At 39.3% G+C, this 15,222-nt stretch overlaps 1 protein-coding gene across 1 annotated transcript; it reads left to right on the plus strand.

The window, feature by feature from the left end:
• Positions 1-5,133: 5,133 nt before the first annotated feature.
• LOC143850579 (uncharacterized) lies at positions 5,134-6,231 on the plus strand. The gene has a single exon (XM_077359811.1). It carries the CDS (start codon positions 5,134-5,136, stop codon positions 6,229-6,231), a length of 1,098 nt encoding a protein of 365 aa, XP_077215926.1.
• Positions 6,232-15,222: the final 8,991 nt, after the last annotated feature.

Below are 15,222 nucleotides of genomic sequence, written 5' to 3' on the forward strand. Positions count from 1 at the left end.
CGATACGGACATTATGAGTTCATTGTCATGCCATTCGGACTAACGAATGCCCCAGCCGTATTCATGGATCTAATGAACAGAGTATTTCACGACTATCTTGACAAGTTTGTCGTGGTGTTTATCGACGACATTCTTGTCTATTCTAAGAGTCGCGAAGAACATGAGGAACATCTGAAGATTGTTTTACAAACACTTCGACAGAAGAAGCTGTATGCCAAATTCAGTAAATGTGAATTCTGGTTGCAGCAAGTGGTGTTCTTGGGTCACACAGTCACCCGAGAAGGAATTTGTGTGGATCCAGCAAAGACTAAAGCCGTTGAAGAATGGCAAAGACCCACGACAGCAACAGAAATTCGGAGTTTCTTGGGACTTGCCGGCTATTATAGACGGTTCGTGGAAAACTTCGCTCGATTAGCAAATCCATTAACGAAATTAACTCGGAAAGGCGCGAAGTTTATCTGGACCAAAGAATGCGAGGAAAGCTTCCAAACGTTAAAGAAGAGACTCGTCAGCGCACCTGTGCTAGCATTACCAACACCAACCGGAGGATTTGTGATCTACAGTGACGCATCAAAAGAAGGGCTCGGCTGCGTATTAATGCAAAATGATAAAGTTATAGCTTATGCATCACGCCAACTAAAATACCACGAGCAAAACTACCCCACGCATGATATGAAATTGGCGGCAGTAATCTTTGCACTGAAGATCTGGCGACATTATCTCTACGGGGAAAAGTGTGAAATTTATACTGATCACAAGAGTCTCAAATACATATTTTCCCAGAAGGAGCTGAATATGAGACAAAGAAGGTGGCTAGAGTTACTAAAGGATTATGACTGCACCATTCATTATCATCCTGGAAAGGCGAATGTAGTGGCAGATGCATTGAGTAGAAAAACTTCCGGAACCTTGGCAAGAATGCTAACCACTCAAAAGCATTTACTCCAAGATCTGAGAAAACTGGATATGGAAATAGTCGAACCGCGAACCAAGGGCTACATAGCACAGATGGTTGCCCAACCATCACTATTAGAGAAAATCAAGGCCACTCAAGTCGACGATCCTGAATTACAAGGAAAGATCGAAGCAGTTCGAAAAGGCAAACTTTCCGAATTCAATGTTGATAAAGATGACATCTTAAGATTCAACACAAGACTGTGTGTGCCCTCCGATCCAGAATTAAGAAGGAAGTTGCTAACTGAGGCACATAGTTCGGCATTCTCCATACACCCAGGGAGTACGAAGATGTATCGAGATCTTCGAACCCATTATTGGTGGAATAACATAAAGAGAGAGATTGCTGAGTTCGTGTCTACATGCTTGGTTTGCCAACAAGTTAAAGCAGAACGACAGCTACCAAAGGGAGCCTTACAACCACTAGAGGTGCCTATATGGAAGTGGGATATGATAGCAATGGATTTCGTTACGGGACTACCGAGGACTACGAAAGGAAATGACGCAATATGGGTCATCATTGATCGACTGACGAAGGTAGCTCATTTTATCCCAATACGAGAAAATTTTTCCTTAGATCAATTGGCGAAGCTCTACATCAAAGAAGTAGTCAGGTTACACGGCATACCAGCATCCATTGTGTCTGATCGTGACCCGCGCTTCACATCTAATTTTTGGAGGAGTAAACAAAAGCATTGGGGGACAAAGTTGAACTTCAGCACTGCCTTTCATCCTCAAACAGATGGTCAATCCGAACGGACAATTCAGACACTGGAGGATATGCTTAGAGCTTGCATAATAGACTTCCAAGGTAATTGGGACCAATACTTATCATTGGTTGAATTTTCTTATAATAACAGTTATCACTCTAGTATAGAGAGTGCACCCTATGAAGCTCTCTATGGTAAGAGGTGTAGAACACCGATGTGTTGGGATGAGGTCGGAGAAAGAAAACTTCTAGGCCCAGAGTTAGTACAAGAAACTACTGACAAAGTACGTATGATCCAACAACATATGAGGACGGCTCAAAGCAGACAGAAGAGCTACGCCGATCATCGACATCGAGACCTGGAGTTTGCAGTGGGTGACCGTGTATTCTTAAAAGTATCACCTTGGAAGGGTGTGATAAGGTTCGGAAAGAAAGGGAAGCTCAGTCCCAGATATATTGGACCATACGAAATACTTGAACGAATTGGACCAGTAGCATACCGTGTAGCTTTGCCACCAGCCTTGTCACATGTTCACAATGTGTTTCACGTCTCACTTTTAAGGAAATACTTGGCGGACCCATCACATGTACTGCAAACAGAACCAATGCAGTTGGAACAAGATTTGTCTTATGAAGAGCAACCAGTACAAATCCTTGATCGAAAGGAACATATTCTTCGGACAAAAAGAATATCACTGGTGAAGATTCTGTGGAGGAGCCAAGCCACCGAGGAAGCAACATGGGAACCGGAGGAGGAGATGAAACAAAAGTATCCTCATCTATTTACTTCTTAAGGTATGTAAAATTTCGAGGACGAAATTTTTTTAAGGGGGGTAGAATGTAATAACCGGAAAAATATATATATATATACAAATAAATAAAAATGGCCTCATAGGTGGGTAATCATCGGTCATTACTCATTTTTCCCGAGTTAATCGGGCATGAGGACATCTGGCATAATGGGGCGTACGCGATTCGAACCCAACGTTGAGCGAGGATTGAACGGCTTTCTACCACTAAACCACCGTCCCAGATGTCAACTAAAAATGAGCAGATACTTACACATATTAAAAATTACCAATAGTCACTATTCATAATTACTATTCATAATAGTCACTATGCAAGATTACTATGCAGAAATACTACGTAAGATTACTATGCAGAAATACTATGCAAGTCACTATTGAGATAAACTATTCAAAATTACTATTCACAGTAGGACCCACCGAGTACTATTCACAAGCGGGTCCCACCAACAGTGGGTCCCACATCAGCGGGCCCCACACAAGCGGGTCCCACCACCAGTGGGACCCACAACAAGCAGGACCCACAAATAGCGGGACCCAACGCCAGCGGGACCCATCACTAGTGGGAACCACTACCAGAAGGACACACCGCAACCACTTTCATTAACTCATTGGTTAAGCGGGTCACTCCACAACCACTATCATTAATGAGTAGTTGCGAATCACCGACGAAAATAATAATTAAATAATATTAATCATCCTGTTACTATTCAAGCAGCCTTTACTATTCATTTATTTATACCTTTACTATTCCTATATTTTTGTAAAAGCATTTAAGAGAGTAGTTGTGAATTTAAGAATGTAGTATCTATAAATAAAGGCTCTCATTTTGTTATTTCGACAAACCCTAGTAGAGCTAAAAAAATTCAGAGAAGAAAGAGTAAGAGAGAGAGGGAAAAAGAGAGAGGAGAAGGAAAAGAAAATCTACTTCATCACTACCAAGGTAAGTCTTTCATATAAATAGTTAAAGTATTTATTATGGGTAATATGGTTGGTTCTACCACCTATGTAAATATTAGGATAAAGCATGCATAAGAGGCGATAACTCGCTATAGATTATGCAAGTTTTATCATCTTATTTGAACGGTGAAATGCTAGCATAGTAACCGTAAAGTAAACTTTAATCAAAGAAAGGCGAACTGCTGAGCATAGTAACCGTAAAGTAAACTTTAATCAAAGAAAGGCGAACTGCTGAACATAGTAGCCAAGAAATAAACTAAATCAAAAGATGGTGAACTGCTGAGCATAGTAACCTGTGGGGTCCACATGAATAGTAACATGTGGGGTCCACATGAATAGTGCATGCTGGGCCCCATGATTTTAAAAATTTAATAGAAAGAACACTGAACACAGGGAACATTATTTTGGACATAGATGGACATTACCTGGACAGAAAGGACACTGTCTTAAAACATGAATTTGATAAAATTAGAATATATTTACAGGTTATCCACTCCAAGGTGTAAGCTCAAACAAACCTGTGATCGGAAAGCTATAAGTAAGGGTTTTCTTCCATTAATTCTCTTTTACTATCTGTAAGGGTTTTCTTCCATTAATTCTCTTTTACTATATGTAAGGGTTTTCTTCCATTGATTCTCTTTTGCTATATGTAAGGGTTTTCTTCCATTGATTCTCTTTTGCTATATGTAAGAGTTTTCTCCATTGATTCTCTTTTGATATACTGGATGTGAATATTTCATATTCTTTGATTCTCTTTATACGCAATTGCTATAAGAGTTTCTATCCTTCTAAGATCCACAACTGATGAGAATCCAAGGGGGATCCTTTCTTTCAGACCCCATTCCTTTCAGATAAATGATTTTACTGATAAAGGTATAATTCTATTTTGTATCCTCGAAAATTGTTTCCGTGAGATATGTTTATGTTTAGGGTTTATCTTGTGATACCCTAATTCTGGATATGGACTGAGTTATGATATGATGACGGGTGGACGCGTTATAGTCCTCCATGTGCACGTGGGTAAAGACGACTCTAGAGAGTGTAAATCTAGAGGATTATGAGCCGAGGTATGGCTATGAATGGGCCGAGATATGGCTATGAATGAAAGCATCTATGCTTAATGAAGTCTATATATATAATTCTATTTATATAATTCTTGATATCAGTTCTGTAAGTTTTCTCTATACGTTTGAAAAGTATGTTGTGCTTATTCCTTCTTTCCATGTTTATAATGTGACATGTCCTATCTGCAAAATATCATGTCGAGCTTGACAATTCTACATCACTTGTTGTTTATACCCTACTGGGCTATTTGAGCTCACCCCTTTCTTTTTCTTGTTTTATTGTTCCGACCCCCAGGTGAAGTATAGATAAAAGATGAAGAATGCTATAGTTGAATCCAGAACTGTTCTAAAGGACAAATATGTTTTAAATATGTATCAACTATGTCTTGAATTAAGATGTAATAAGTTAGACCTAATTTCTGTAAACCCTCTAAACGTAGTTGTTGTATTTGAGATCTTGGGAATAATGAAAGTTTTTGAGAAAGATGATGTAATATTTTTCTACGCACCGAGTTGGTATTTCAAAAAAAATCCGGGGCGTTTCAGTATTGGTATTCATAAACTCGCGGATGTCAATCGTGCCTTCCAAATGAAGCATGTGTGAAACCTTCTTCAAAACAAAAACTTCTGGTTAATAAAAATGCCAAGCAAACCTTCGTGGGTAGTGAGAAGTATGTTCAAAGCCCAAGAATCCCTTAAAATTTTCATTTGCTATGCCATTGGGGATGGAGCAAACGTTAACTTCTGGCACCAACCATGGCTCCCATCGGGAATTATATGCCCATCCTCGCCCATTGGGACCATCAGAAACCGTATCCCAAACAACGCTACTGTTATGGAGGTGATTCGAAGAGGTTATTGGGCAGATATCCAAAACAAACCTCATTTAAAAGAGATGAAGGACAAACTCTCATCTGCAATTCTCACCCCCAATAGTTCAGATAAGCTGATTTGGAAAGAATCAAATGATGGGATCTTTACAGTAAAAAGTGCCTGGAATTCTCTTCGCCCTCATCTCCCGAAGGTTGAATGGTTCTCTTCAATCTGGTTTCCAGGCAACATTCCTAGGCACAGATTCATTTCATGGCAAGCGATCCAGAACAAACTGTCAACAAAAGATAGACTTCATTTCCTTTCTTCCTCTGCTGATTCCCGCTGTCCTCTCTGTAAATCTGACCGGGAAACGAGGGATCACCTTTTTTTCTCTTGTTCTTTCTCGGCATGGGTATGGCGTTCCCTCCTTCGGGGGATTTCTGATAGAAAAAAGCAATTCACCTCCCTCATTGCAGAAGAGGAGTGGATACGGAAGAAATTTAAAGGAAACACTCAAGCTGCTACCACTGCAAAAATTGCATTCTCTGCTACCATCTACTTTATTTGGCTTGAAAGAAACCAAAGAGTCTTTGAAGGTAAGGCCTCCCACAAGCAGGATATTCTCAGTAGCATCCTTCTGTCCATGCGTCTCGAAGTGCTGCACCTGAAGCTTCAAGATAGTTCGAGTGATCTTTCGATCAAGATCGCTTCACATTTTAACCTCCATCTTTTTCATAAACAAAAGCCCGCCAAATTCTGCAGATGGATTCCGCCGGATGGGCTCCATCAGAAGCTGAATTGTGATGTGTCTCTAAGCTCTGATGGAGGATCCGTGGGGGGGCATTATACGAAACAGTTCAGGGGATTCCCTGGGATGCTACTCTCTTTGTATCCCACCTGCTGCCATTCACGAGCTGAAAATTGAGGCCGTTCTTCATGGAGTAAAACTGGCCACGGAGCTCAACACCAGACATATATGGATTGAATCTAATTCCGTTCATGATGTGCGTGTTGCTAAAGGCATCCAAAAATGTCTGTGGAGGAGCTTAGGGACTATAGATTCAATCACCTCGATCCTTCAGCATTTTGACTCTTGGGATATATCTCACTCATGGAGAGAGGCAAACAAAGCTGCAGATATTCTCTCCAAATTCGATTATCAATGTAAGGGTGTATCGATCCTCCCCAACTTTAGATCCCCCCCCCCCCCCCCCTTGAATGATGTAATCCTCTCCGATGCATCAGGAGTTGAATATGCTAGAATGTAATCTTTTTCTTTTTTAATATATCTGATCGGGGTCTGCCTCAACCCCAGCTTACCTACCCAAAAAAAAAAAAAATGAAGACCGATTTGGAGACCTAGAGTGGAACCAAACTAATCCCTTCATGCCACGTGGCATAGGATGTGTAGTTTCACCATTTAAGGGGAAAAAACCAAAAATCAAGGAAACAAGATTGCTAGGTTGTGAAGAGGCTATTAGTTCGGTTAACAAGATTTCTAAGTTGTCAAGAGGCTATTAGTTCCGTTCCACTCTAGGTCCCCAAATCAGTCTCCATATCATTGTTCTATTTTAGGGAGATGATATTTTCACTCCCCCTGCGTTACGCATGCACTCCCCTTATAACATGATTTGACGTGAAAAGTAGGCAACTTTGATGCTTTTTTACGCTTTTTGACGTCAAGTCACGTTATAAGGGAGGCGAATGCGTAAGGCGAGGGGGGGGGGTGAAAATCATCGCCCCTATTTTATACTTTATACTCTAATATTGTATCATTGAAGTTGTTTACCTATTGATCCAACAGCAGCTTCTCAAAAAGTGAGCTGCTGTTGGGTTAAATATCAAGGATGGGATGATGAGCACGTGATTGTACACCTTTGTTATTTATTTATTTTTTCGACGGGTAATGTTTTATTATTTGCATGGTCCTAGCTTCTCTTTTTGTTAATTGGCTATTGAGAACTGTTTGGGAACTGTAACAACCTTTTGATAGCTCTTTATATTCTAAAAGATGAGCTAGGACCGTGTAAATAATAAAACATGGTTGTGCTCATATCATTTCCCACTCTTTTATTTGTTGCTGCTTCATAATCTTTATTCTCTGTGTGGTAGCAAAACGGGATTTCGTTTGAAAAATAAAGATGAAATCCCATGCTGCAACACATGCGCAAGCAGAGAGGGCGTTCACGAACGAAACTTGGCTCAGGTCGGGGTCTGAGGAACTTTCCTCAGACCCCTTGCTAATAGTCTAATAGCAGGGGGTGTGGAAATATCAATTACTTCTGAAAATAAAAAGTAAGCATGGAATTGATATTTCCCCCACACTCTTTGCTCTGAGAAAAGTTCCACAGACCCCGACCTGAGCCGAGTTTTGTTCGGCGTTCAATTTCCTCTTTGTTTTTCCAAATGGAATCCCATTTTAAAAGTGTTTTTCTTATTCTTTTTGCTAGGGACTTTCACAGAAACGCATATCGCGACTGGCTGTTGCATGAGAGAGCAGCCACCTAGTTTCACTTTTCAGCATATCGAGAGCCAGGCGTGAAATGCCTTTATACGAAAGTCCCTAGCAAATCCCTAAACAACTCTTGATCTAGGACTAGGATTGTCCTATCATCATGGGGTTGGGTTCAACAACAATTGGCTAAACTTACTAAACCTATCTTTTTAGCAATTTTCTTTGAAATGATGAAAACAAGAAGTGGGCCCTACTTTGTCCTTAATGGGCGTGGAGATCAAAGTTTATCTTAACCAACTAGGGAAGGATCCAAACAAGCATTTGCGTCTTCTTGTGCCATTTGGTTTTTTTATAACAAGAAGACTAGATAACCTCTACTAAACTTAGACATGGAAAATGTACATTTGCCCATAAATTTGTTATTTATTATAAACTTGCCATTGCCTTTCTTCTTGATCTTCTCTTATATATGAAATAATGTTCGCCCCCTTCCCTAAAATCTAAACACCAAAGTTCCTTTAATTCCTCATGGCTTCTCTCCATCTTTTGCCATTAAAACTCCTCTCAAGCTCTCATCTTCCTCTTCATGCAACTCATCTTACTTTGACAATACCTTATATAAAAAGAGGTCGAAATGCCCATTTCCTATCAGTTTCGGCATCGCCATCGGACTCCCAAGGCTCGCAATGGAAGGAGCAAAAGCTTTCATTAATGATTGAGGAGAAAGTCGCCGAAGCACAAAAACTCTGCGAAGAAAACACAGTTTCAGATGAATGTGTTGTTGCATGGGATGAAGTCGAAGAGGTTAGCCAGGCGAAAGCGCATCTAAGGCAAAGATCAATTAGGGATCCCCTTGAGGACTACTGTAGAGACCATCCGGAAGCACCCGAGTGTCGAATGTATGAAGATTAAGGGTGATGATCATAGCCTTTGAAAGTTCTTGATTGTGTGAGGTAAGATGGTTCTATTAAGCTTTAAGAATAAGGTTGAGTTATGGCTAGGTTCCAGACAGTTGACATGGAGGTTGTCTAATATAGTCATAGCATTTTTTTTACCCTTGTCATTTATAAAGATCGTTAGCCAATAGCTAGGAAAACAAGACAAATTCATAAAGGTCCTGTTAGGATTGTATAAATTTTTATTTTTTTTGTAAAGTTTGGAAAAGAAAAACTTTTCCAAAATTTCTTACTTTTCAATTGTTTGATTGCATATGAAAAAGTAACTTGAACCCCAACATTTCAAGTTTCATTTAGAGGGGATCTTCAATTTGTAACTATATCCCTCTAAATTAGAGATGCAACATGGTTTTGGGTCGGGTTGAGCTTTTGCTAAAAAATGAATTGTAATCAACCCAAACCAGTCCCAATTCTATGGTAAAAGATCAATCCGAATTCCCAAAAATCTATCCGGGTGGCTCCCCTTCTCTAAATAAGCCATAACTACCATTTAAATCATGGAGACCAAAAAAATTCCTAGGACAATTTTTTGATGAGAAAAATTTTCTTATGACCCAAATAAGGCCAAAGTTTAGTGAATTGCATGTTTCTCTTAACAATAGTCGGGTTTGGGTTAAAACTGTTACTGATTTTGGATTTTCAAAATCATGTTGTTTGATTGCACATTGGGTTGAACCTATGGTTGGACCCGCAGGACGGTGCAACGCACCGTTCGCACACGCACACGCGCGCGCGGCGTGGGCAATGGGCTATAGGGCGCATAGTGGCGCTTTATTGGCGCTTTTTTAGGCGCACTTTGCACTTCGCACGTACGCAACGTCGCGAGGAGCGATTGGAGCCTTTAATTTTTCCAGATTTGATCTGCACCGTTGGATCAAGATGAAGGTGGACCGGTCGGATGGATGGGTCAAATGATTCGTAAGCCCATCAAGCCGAATGGGTTGGGCGGTTGGGTTGGGCTTCGGTTCGGGCCTAATGGTCGGCCCAACGGGCCCATAACTCCAACGGTCAAAGAGTGTGATCAAATGGGTTGCGTCCCTTCCCCCAACGGTCATGCGCCAAGGGGGTGCGATCCACACCATAGATGGTTGATCTAACGATGACTGGGTTGGAGAGAGGTTTTACTCAAACCAACAGTCACATCTAGGATCGATCAGGACCGTTCAATATCAATGGGTGCGATCTAACGGTCAGATTTCAAACATTCTGGAAAGGTGCCCTGTAGAGGTGTTTTTCACACTGAAAAGACACCAGGTGGTCTACAAAATGTGCAGAATTCGATCATTTTATAATAGAAAAACGAATTGAAAATTCTGACAGACTTTACACTCTCTTCTACACTCCTACAAAATCCCCAAGTATTTCTACATACTGTTTTTCTTTTGTTTACTGTTCTAGATACTGTTTTTCTGTAGAAACATTATCTAGAAATTTCTCTAAGGCTTGAAATTTCAGAAGGGCATTTCGGGTTTGATTCCGCTAGTGCTACGCGTCATCAAACATTAGTAGGGCTTCCCTACTAGGCTTCATTGTATCTTGGAGGCAATTCGCGGATCCCCTTTGCACACTACTAGTGGGGGCGAATCTTGTCTTAAGGAAAGTGATATCACGCCTTGAAACAACAAGTTTCTATTTTCTATCAACAACAATACCCTCATATTTTCCAATAATCTTAAGACAAGATTATCTACTGTTGTTTCAATGGCACTTTATTCGGTTCGTCAAATGACCCAAGACTTTGTCAAACTCGAACGTTTCGACAAAGGAAATTTCAAGCGCTGGCAGAAGAAGTTGCACTTCATTTTGACATCACTCAAAGTGGTCCGGGTTCTCACTACTCTAAAGCCGGCAGCAAATCAAAATGAAACTTTGGCGGAGGCTCGTGCAAGGATGAAGTGGGAACAGGATGACTACATTTGCAAATGGCACATCCTAAATGCTATGTCAGATACACTATTTGACATATATCAAGGCATGGGATCAGCAAGTGAAATCTGGAATGCACTTGAACCCAAATACTTGGCGGAAGATGCCAGTAGCAAGAAATTCACTGTGAGTCAATTTTTAAATTTTAAAATGGCAGATGATAAGTGTGTTATTGATCAATTACATGAAATTCAACATGTAATTAGTCAAATTCATTTGCAAGGCATCCTTCTTGATGATTCCTTCATTGTCCCTTCAATTATTAACAAACTTCCACCAACTTGGAAAGACTTTAGAAAAAGTCTAAAACACAAGAAAGAGGAAATGTCTATTGAAGACTTGGCTCAATGCCTCAGGATTGAGGAAGAGTCAAGAATCAGAGACAAGAAAGAAAATGAAACTGTATCCTCTAAGATCCATTTGGTGGAAAATATCAAGAATTCGAACCAACAAGGAAAAGGCAATTAGAAGAGAAACAAACACCCTGAAAAGAAGACTAATAAGAATAAGAAAAGAAATGGTGCTTGTTTCAACTGTGGCAAACCAGGCCATTACAAGAGTGAGTGCCGACTTCTTAAGGATAAGAAGTCGGGTGCACCAACAAACAAAGAAAAGTTTGTCGCCATGATTTCAGAGGCCAAATATGCTTGAAGATGGCAATGATTGGTGGATTGACTCTGGTGCGACGATGCATGTCTGTAAAGACAGGAACCTGTTTCAACTTATGAAACAGTTGAAGATGGAAGCGTGTTATACATGGGAAATTCGTCGACAGCAGAAGTCAAAGGGAAGGGCAAGGTGGAACTTGAGTTCACATCCGGCAAGCGACTCACTCTAACCAATGTCTACCATGTACCAGAAGTTAGAAAGAACTTAGTGTCTGGAAGCATTCTCAACAGGAATGGCTTCAAACTTGTATTTGAATCTGACAAGTTCATTCTTTCTAAAGGGGGTACTTTTGTTGGGAAGGGATATATGTATGAAGGGATGTTCAAACTTAATATCAATAAAGTGAATGTCTTTGCTTATGTTTTGGATTCTTCTTTATCTTTATGGCATAATCGTTTAGGACATGTAAATACTAGGAAAATGAATGATATGGTTAAGTTAACCTTAATTCCTAAATATGAAAATGACTTAGTAGATAGATGTAAAACATGCATGCAAACCAAGATAATCACTAAGTCATTTCCTAAAGTAGATAGAACTTCTAACTTGTTAGATTTAATTCATAGTGATGTATGTGACATACATAGTGTTCCCACAAAGGGAGGTAAAAAGTATTTTGTTACATTTATTGATGATTATTCTAAGTACTGTTATGTTTATCTACTTAGTCATAAAGATGAGGTTTTAGAAAAATTTAAGATTTATAAAACTGAAGTCGAAAACCAATGTATAACAAGCATTAAATGTCTCAGATCAGATAGAGGTGGTGAATCTCACTTTCCTCATTTCTGTGAATCAGTAGGCATAATCCATGAAACTTCTGCCCCTTATACACCACAACAAAATGGTGTAGCAGAAAGGAAAAATATGACACTTACTGAAATGATTAATGCTATGCTTGTTAATTCTGATTTAAATAAGAGTTTTTGGGGTGAAGCCTTACTTACGGCTTGTCACATTTTAAATAGGGTACCTAGTAAGAAATCTAATATAACCCCTTATGAATTGTGGAAGAAAAGGAAACCAAACTTAAGTTACCTTAAAGTTTGGGGTTGTAGATCTATAGTTAAAATCCCTAAACCTAAGTTAAGGAAATTAGGTGAAAAGGGTATTGAGTGTATCTTTTTGGGATATGCTAGTCACAGTAAGGCCTATAGGTTCTTAGTTATAGAACATACTGATTTCATAGATGTCAATACCATAATTGAGTCTAGAGATGCCTTTTTCTATGAAAATAGGTTCACTTCAATTCCTAAGGAAATTGAACCTACAACTTCTATAGATCATCCTTCAGAATCACAAACAGAAGTTGGTGAACCTAGTAAAATAAGAAGTTCAAGAGATAGAAGTTATAGGAGTTTTGGCCCTGACTTTGTAACCTACCTGGTAGAAGGGACAAGAGAAAAACTCCAAGGTTCTGTCTTGTTAAACTTAAGCATAGAAAGTGACCATCAAACCTATGGGGAGGCCATAAAGTCACAAGATGCTGCTTTTTGGAAAGAAGCAATTAATGACGAAATGGATTCTATCATAGGTAAGAAAACTTGGATTTTGGTTGATCTACTACCTGGGTCTAAACCTATAGGATGTAAATGGATCTTCAAAAAGAAGATCAAAGTAGATGGGATCATAGAAAAGTTTAAGGCAAGGTTAGTTGCCAAAGAGTTTACTCAAAAATCCGGTATTGATTACTTTGACACATGCACCTGTTGCTAGGATTTCTACCATTAGAGTGTTGATTGCCATTGCTTTCATATACAAACTTCACATTCACCAGATGGATATTAAAACCGCATTCTTAAATGGTGAACTTGATGAAGAAGTGTATATGGAACAACCTGAGGGATTTATTCTGCCAGGCCAAGAGCATAAAGTATGTAAGCTTATCAAATCTTTGTATGGGCTTAAGCAAGCCCCTAAACAATGGCATGAAAGATTTGATAAAGTCTTAGTGTAAAATGGTTATAAAATACATCAGTCAGATAAATGTATATACAGTAAATTTAAGGGTGGCAAAGGTGTTGTTATTTGTTTATATGTTGATGACATGTTAATTTTTAGTACTGATATTGAAAGCATTCAAAGTACTAAATTATTTCTTTCTCAAAACTTTGATATGAAAGATATGAGTGAAGCTGATGTGATTTTGGGTATTAGAATCATAAGACAGGATAATGGTCTTATTCTAACACAATCACATTATATTGAGAAAGTTCTCAAAAAGTTTAACCATTTTGAATGTTCACCCATTTCAACACCTTTTGACCCAAATATAAAGTTGTATCTTAATACTGGCAGGACTATTTCTCAACTAGGGTATGCTAGTGTAATTGGTAGTCTTATGTATGCTATGACTTGTACTAGGCCAGACATAGCATTTGCTGTAGGTAAACTTAGTAGGTTTACCAGTAATCCTAGTTTTTCTCATTGGAATGCAGTCTATAGAGTTTTAAAATATTTAAAGAAAACTATAGACTATGGTTTATGTTATAGTGGGTATCCAACTGTAATAGAAGGATACTCTGATGCTAGTTGGATAACTGAGCGTATAGACCATTTTTCAACCAGTGGTGGATTTTCACCCTTGGTGGTGGAGCAGTCTCCTGGGCCTCTAAGAAACAGACATGCATAACAACTTCAACTATGGAAGCAGAGTTTATAGCTCTGGCAGCATGCTGTAAAGAGGCGGAATGGCTTCGCAATTTGTTATTGGAAATTCCGTTATGGTCTAAACCAATGCCATCGATTTATGTCCATTGTGATAGTCAGGCCACACTATCAAGGGCATATAATCATGTTTATAATGGTAAGTCCAGACATATAGGACTTAGACATATTACTATAAGAGAGTTACTTACTAATGGAGTAGTAACTATTGATTTTGTGAGATCGAGCCAAAACTTGGCTGATCCATTCACTAAAGCTCTTGCAAGAGATCTGGTGTGTAAAACATCATTAGGGATGGGGTTAAAGCCATTAACCAATAATCACCAATGATGGAACCTCAACTCAACACTTGAATAAACATCAAGTCTTGAGTTCAGTGAGTCCAAGTACATCATATGGAGTGATTGCAAGCACTATAATCTGTATTATTTGCCATCCCAAGGTAAAGTGCTTAGTACCTGTAATGTTTAAAAGGAGAAGGCTGAGTATTTAAACTCTTAATAGGCTTAGAACATAGTGTTGGAGTGTTTTAGTTACAGGGGCACTCTTGATAAGCCTACCTATGTGAGTGTGGGAGTGGCGCCGCTTCCTATGAGACCTAGCTAGTCTCTAGAGCGCTCATGAAACCAAGATATAGACACAAGGCCAGTACATGTGTCGGTTTTAGAAATTGCCCAAAGAGGTGAAATCTTATGTGTGAGACTTATCCCGTTAACCAAATAGAATAGCTAGTTCAAAGATACGTCTACTATGCAATTCTGGTTAACTTTGATGTGTCCTCACTAAGTGAAGGTTCAAATCGAGAGATACCTTCATTTATGCATAAAGTTTTCAAGCTTGATGAGAAAATTTTCTTTGATTTTGAAAATGGTGGGGGATTGTTAGTGATTTTGGATTTTCAAAATCATGTGTTTTGCATGTTTTAGTATTTTGGAAAATGTTTTATCAAAAGCGTTTGGGAAAAAGAAAATATTTTCTTGGAAAGATTTGCTTTTACAAAAGGATGTAGAAGTGTAGTTGAAAAGATAGTCCCGTACCGGATGAGAGAAAAGAAAGAGAAGGGCTTATAAAGCACTGCACTTTTCTATTACTTGTTTGATTGCACATTGGGTTGAACCTATGGTTGGACCCGCAGGACGGTGCAACGCACCGTTCGCACACGCACACGCGCGCGCGGCTTGGGCAATGGGCTATAGGGCGCATAGTGCGCTTTATTGGCGCTTTTTTAGGCGCACTTTACACT

This window comes from Tasmannia lanceolata, unplaced genomic scaffold (assembly GCF_043159265.1).
Source record: "Tasmannia lanceolata isolate RefF3 unplaced genomic scaffold, GAP_Taslan_0.1 ptg000018l, whole genome shotgun sequence".
Lineage (NCBI taxonomy): Eukaryota > Viridiplantae > Streptophyta > Magnoliopsida > Canellales > Winteraceae > Tasmannia > Tasmannia lanceolata.